The sequence below is a fragment of the Alexandromys fortis genome, unplaced genomic scaffold (assembly GCF_014885135.2).
Source record: "Alexandromys fortis isolate MF-2015 unplaced genomic scaffold, M_Fortis_MF-2015_v1.1 scaffold_505, whole genome shotgun sequence".
NCBI classification, from domain to species: domain Eukaryota; kingdom Metazoa; phylum Chordata; class Mammalia; order Rodentia; family Cricetidae; genus Alexandromys; species Alexandromys fortis.
The window spans coordinates 104,670-111,651 of record NW_026068499.1 but is presented as its reverse complement, the minus strand read 5'-3'; the positions used below and the strand labels follow the sequence as shown (position 1 = coordinate 111,651).

Here is a 6,982-nt window from a genome sequence, read left to right as displayed (position 1 = left end):
TCTATTAAGGTAAGTGTTTCAAACATCTTTGAATAGAATATCTTTCCTTTTTAATCAATGTTCAGATGTCTTTTTTAACCAATTTGTTAAATTGTTTAATCCATCTCCTCCCTTAATATCATTTTAAATTTAGTTTTTAAGCTTTAGTTTTAGAAATTTTAATTTATATGTATGTATGGATCTGTATATATGTGTGCTCACATGAGCTTGTGTGCCTGAGGAGGACAGGGTCTGCAGTAACAAAACAGTTTTCAACCACTGGATGTCAGTACTGGATTGAATTCAGGTCCTCCACAAGAGCAGCACATTTTATTCTGTGAAGTGTATCTCAAGATCCTTGGTTATAAATATAATTTTAAAATTGTATGTGTTTTTATTTATCTGTGTGTGTTTGTCCATTAGCAGAAAGCCTAAGGAGAGCAGAAAAGGCAACAGATCTCTTAGAGTTAGAGGTAGTTGAAAGCTAATTGTTATAGGTGCTAGGATTCAAACTCCCATCCTTCAAGAGAGCAGTCATTCAAAACTACAGAGCCATCTCTCTTCCATGCTGAAAATGTTAAATGACCTGTGTTATACATTTTTGAAAGTATCCATTGATTTTTCAAACAATTAATATGGAACTCTGTTTTTTTTTTCTTTAAATCTTTCAGTATCAGTTCACAATATGTTAGAGCTCTATCAAGACCTTGCTATATGAGTGTTGCATTTTCTTTGTAAAACCATTTGAAAATCTTTCATGCCTGGGATGCAAGATGGTTCAATTGCCATCAAGCCTGATGAACTGAATTCCTTCATATGACATCCATGGTAGAAGAAAAGAATTGACTCTCAAACAAATTATCTTCTAACCTGTGGCCATGGAATGTGCCACTTCAATGAATGAAAGAACGTAACAACAAAATTTAAAATCAAAGTCAATAAAAAATAAATTGACCATTTACACATACACACATGAGAAAAAGATCATTCCTGGTGTTTTGAAATATTTTTGTGCTATACAGAATATGCCTGATATTGACATAGACACATTTTTTTGTGTGTGTGAAACTTGTCTGATATGTCCTTTTCTATCTTTGTATTTCAACATATTCTGCCTTGAGATAAAATATAAATCCATCAGAGATGACTAATATTATGATGATTTGAAAAATATTGCAAATTAAAAAAATATGTAAAAATGATTTTAAATTCTAAAGCATTTCCATTGTTTTGTAGGTGGTAACATGGTAGAACCTACTTCTGCTTGTCCAATGTTCTTAAGAGAACAATAGCTCTCTTCTCTGTGTGTTGCATCAAGTTTGTCTCTCAACTATTTTGCTTATTTTATGCTAAACATCTTCCAGATTTTATTCACTTGTTTTATGCTTTTTATTTTTTTTCTTAAATATTTTCATTTTATCATCTTCCCTTCCTTTCTGCCTTGAATATTCCAAGCATTGTTTTAATCTATTATAATTTGATTTTATATAATACAAGCATAGATTTAGTAGTACCAAAAGCATTTTGCTACTGCAAAATTGTATTCCTCCTGTCTTATTTATTTCAAAGCAAATTACATGTGTATGCCCATAAATGGAAGTTGACAATTAATCGCCATTGATTTTCATTTTTAAGTCAAAAAAGAAAATGGAAAAAGTTTAAATTCATGAACCATTTTTGTTGCCTTTCATCATGTTTACTCCAGAATTTACATTTACATTGTTATTTCATTGTGTGTTTTTTAATAACCACGACATTATATTTCAGACACATATTTTCCTTTTAACTGTATAATAGGGGTTAACCACAAATATATAGAACATTCTATTTTGTGTATAAACATACCTTAATTTCTCTTTAATTTGTGCATCTATTTATTTATGCTTCTATTTCTTAACTATTTTAGTTTAATAATTAATATCTCATTGTTCAAAAAATATAAGTAATATGATATTTATTTTTCTTTAATATTGAATTATTATAATATAATACAAATACAGTGTTTCTAATTTAAGTAATTTTCTCTGGTTTCTGCATGACTTTATAGCTTCTACTTTTTGTATTTAAGTAAATAAATAAATTAATATGTAATCTGCACATTAGCATTTATCTTTGTCAAATACTGAAAAAATGTCTCCAGTAAAATATACAAGGCCTTAGTAGTATGCAGTCAAAGCATGTTTCAATATCTTTCATTATTAAAATATTTAAGTAGCACATAAAGCAGCATGTTTTTGGGGGGCACCTTCATATATTTTTGGTTTAGTTTATGTTCATCTTACACGATAAAAATCCATATTATATTCTTGTCCATGTTCATAATTGTATCTTTCCACATTCAGCATCCCTCCTTCTACTTTGCTGTCATGTGTTTTCTATTACCTACACACCCATAGCAGAAAAGAATCATCACTTTCATAGAAACAATACTTGCTATAACTTCCAAAGAACCCCAGACACTCTACTCTGTTCTGTTTTTATTTTGAGCAATGCATGGAAGTTGGTGATTTCACAAACTAGGGAGATAACTAAATCAGACATATGAACTCAAAATTACTCTCTTCTAACTTTAAAATAAACACAAGTAAAGAATATTAATCTATCGCATTAAATATAATATGAGTGATTTATATTGCTCATGTTTTAAATATCATTTTATATAAGTTTTGCAATCTTTTTGAAAATCTACACTTTAGGTAAAATACAACATGTAATAAATATGAGGTCTATGCCTTTGTCCTAAGCAGCCATTCAAAGTTGTGTTCTCTCAGCAACAGAATTAGAGTCTTTGCTTTGAGATATCTGATTATATTGACCACAATAGAACTCCAATAGAGTGAATGACCTCGTGACAAAGGGAACCTCTCAATGTTTAAAAATAATGGCTTGAATAAAAAGAGTGTTAGAAGAAACAAATGCAGAAAACATTATTTATGGATACGTTTGACTAAAATCATAGCTATGGGGAAAGTTCTTATGCTTCAGATGTGGAGGACGAATATACCTGACTTTAGATATCAATGGTAGAAGGAATGTCAAAAGTAATCCTGAATAGCAGAAGTGTAGCTAAAAGAATAACACTTAGTCATCTGAGATTCTTCCTTCCCTTATAAAGAATGTGACTCATTACCGCTTTAGACTTAATCTTCACACTAAGAATGTGAGGAAATTGTATTAATAAGCAATCCTCTGTGATATCAGTAATACTAAAGAGTGTCAAATGGTAGGAGCTTGAAAACTTGATGCAGTTTCTTAGATGAAGGTAAGGAAACACATTGCATACTCACAGAATATAGAAAGACAGTTTTTCAGCAATAAGGAAAAACCTTCTGTGCTGCGGCAGGAATGAGGACTCTTAGAGACCATGTGATTTCACTGAGAACTACTTCTACACCATTACTAAACTCTGCCCAGTTCCTGATGATTTGTATATGCCCAGGGACCAGCCCATTGCTTTGTATATAATTTAAAGAGCTGGTCATACCCTTCAGAGGCATCTATCCTAATCTCATGTTAAACAGCATGGACATGAGGGTCTCTGCTGAGTTCCTGGGACTAATGATGCTCTGGCTCACAAGTAAGGAAGACTGGCCTTGGGAAATTTCTCAAAACTTTCTGATTATTATTGCTTGTCTTTGAGGGTAATACTGCTACATAGTATTAATAGTTACATAAGTGTCTGCTTTTAATTTTCTCAATGTAGGTGCCAGATGTGACATTCAAGTTACCCAGTCTCCATCATCTTTGTCTGCAACTTTAGGAGACAGAGTCTCCATCACTTGTAGAGCAAGTCAGGATATTAAGAAGTATATGGCTTGGTACCAACAGAAACCAGGGGAAGCTCCTAAGCTCTTGATCTATTATGCATCCAATTTGCAATCAGGAGTTTCCTCAAGATTCAGTGGCAGTGGATCCGGGACAGATTATTCCTTTACCATCAACAGCCTGGAACCTGAAGATGTTGCAACTTACTACTGTCAGCAGTATTATAACTTGTACCACAGTGATATAAGTCATGACAAAAATCACTCAGAAAAGCAGAAGTGAGAGTGTAAATTGCCCTATATTCTCTTTGTTCTTATATCTGCTGACATAATGTCAGATTCAAGCATTCTTTGTTGACCATGTGGAGGCTTTGTGAATGGTCAAGGGAGAAAGCTATATACCCCACTCTCCATTTTAACAGTACAATTCTAGAGGCATGACAATGTCTCCCACAATTCCATAAGAACAGAAGTATATACCCCTGATGCATCTAGATGTCATGGACAGTTATAATGCATAAAGGAAAATGGAAGTAACTGTAGATATTCAAAGATAGAACTGCTTTAATACATGGAGATAGATTATGATAAATAGCTGTTAACTGGCTAATAGTAACTAAAATAGATAATAAATAATATTCTCAGCAGCTGTCTCAGAACATAGAGCTCACTACAAGGAATTTCTGGTCTATTTTATTCTTACACCTGCTCAGAAGTCTAGGCTTATTACTGGGTGTGACAACCAAAAACATAGTTTGGTTGATATTATTGAGTTTTCAGATAATGAGTAACAAGAGATGGATACATAATGTGTGTATGTGTTTTTGAAGCATTATCATTAATTCTAGGGTCATAGTAAAAAAACAAAAGGAGAAAGAAAAATATTATTCTAAGTAATATAGTAATCAGAAAATGAAAATTCTCATGAAATATTTTTGGAATGTAAGTAAAGAGACTAATTAAACTGATCAAATAAGAGCTAATTGTCATTTCCATTAAGAAATAAAAATTTGGGGGCTCAAATTTGTCAAAATGTCACTCACCTACTTCTGAGACTGTTTCCTATAAATTAGAAAGAGCAGTCTATAATTTATATGCACTAACAATGGTCTACATTTTAACAAGACATTTGTGTTAAATTGACTTTTTCTATCTAGTATGTTGGAAATAGGGATGCGTATTTGTTCCTAGGTGCCTAGATACCTTAGACCCAAAATAATCATACAGGAACCATATTATATAAATCACTGCTTGGCCCATTAGCTAACTTCTTATTAGGTAACATTTACATATTAATTTAACCCATCTTTATTAATCTGTGTATTGCCACATGGCAGTGGCTTACTGACAAAGTTTCAGCATATCTGATTCTATTGATGGCTCCATGGCTTCTCTATGTCTTTCTTCTCCCAGCATTCAGTTCAGCTTTTCCTGCCAACATAAGTTCTGCCCTATCAACAGGCCAAGGGAGTATTTTTATTCATTATCAAATTAAAAAAAAAACATAGATGGAAGAAATTCTCGCTCCATTTCTCCTTTTCTGTTTAAACAAAAAGGAAGGTTTTAACTTTAACATAGGAAAATTACATATAACAAAAAAGTTATCATGCAAGAGTTACAATTATAATATTTATATCTACTTTATCCTTTATTATATTGAAGGAAAACTATAGCTATAGCTATAAATTCTTCAACTCCATCAAAGACCCAAGACAGATATAATATTACCTAAGTAAACAGAAAGTACATTGTAAGCAACTTGCAAACCTCAAGAATTGACAGAGACATCTCACTACCTAGACAGTCACACAACATTCTTATGTTTCATTGGAGCATCCATCTTCAGCCTACAGGTCCATACTAACCAGAAGACTTTTTCATAAAGCAAAAAATTTCAAAGACAGTTCCACCTATATTGGCAGTTTCCCAGTCTCTTTCTTTTGTATCTTGCAGAATATCTATTAGAGTCTTTTATGAAGCAGGAATCCCAAAGGATTATCTCAACTTTAGGCAAGTTCAGCAGTCATTTCTCTGCAGGTCCATGTCCAGTTAAGCAGTCAAAGCAAGAGCAGTTTCTTTCTCAACTAGCTAGCAAACCTCATAAGGAGCCGCATCGATGTTCATCCTCCTCTTAAAGTAGCAGGTATTGCCTAGAGCAGACATGTCTCAGTGTCATGAAAAATCTTAATTTCTTAAACATTTTAAATGTCATATTCTGAAGGTCTCTGAAAGATTTGAAGAATGCCTATCTAATGGAACTATATCTCTATCATCTAGAAAATCTAACTAAAACGACTACAAGCATGACTATTATAGATGACTATCTATTAACCTATATTTCTTAATTATACATTACATTTTTAAATGAACTACACAAAAACAATACCTTAATCAAGAGCAGAAATATACAAATAACAAGATTGACCTTAAATTTCTATCAACAGGGCAAGATCCATACCAATACAAGGTATCTATACAACACCCCCCTTTAAATGGAAACAAACATTTATAGACAATATTAGGGCATATGGGTTTAGTTATTTCTCTCCAAACTGTTTCCTGCTATTTATTGGACAAAGGAATTTTTGAAGTTACTTTGGGGTGTTCACGGCAACTTTCAGGAGGACTTGTTCCATCAAACCACAACAGTCTGGGAAAAAACCATAGGTCTCATTCTCATTACAAAGCAATATATCCTTAAACCAAAATTTGGAAGTCATGGTGCCTTTATAATATACATGACAGTTTAGCTTAGCAGCGCATACAATGTACACAATGGAAAAGAGAGCATCTTCAACAAATTGTGCTGGAAAAACTGGATGTCAATCTGTAGAAGAATGAAAATAGATCCATATCTATCACCATGCACAAAACTCAAGTCCAAGTGGATTAAAGACCTCAATATCAGTCTGAACACACTGAACCTGATAGAAGAGAAAGTGGGAAATACCCTACAACATATGGGCACAGGAGACCACTTCCTATGTATAACCCCAGCAGCACAGACAGTAAGGGCCACATTGAATAAATGGGACCTCCTGAGACTGAGAAGCTTCTGTAAAGCAAAGGACACTGTCATTAAGAAAGAAAGGCAACCCACGTACTGAGAGAAAATCTTCACCGACCCCGCAACTGACAAAGGTCTGATCTCCAAAATATATAAAGAACTCAAGAAACTAGACTGTAAAAGGCTAATCAACCCAATTATAAAATGGGGCACTGAGCTGAACAGAGATCTC

At 33.1% G+C, this 6,982-nt stretch overlaps 1 gene segment (V, D, J or C); it reads left to right on the top strand.

The window, feature by feature from the left end:
- The first annotated feature begins 3,453 nt into the window (after positions 1-3,453).
- On the top strand, positions 3,454-4,026 carry LOC126495805 (immunoglobulin kappa variable 1D-33-like). The segment is given in 2 exon segments: positions 3,454-3,556; positions 3,683-4,026. Coding segments are annotated over 2 exon segments (411 nt in total).
- Positions 4,027-6,982: the final 2,956 nt, after the last annotated feature.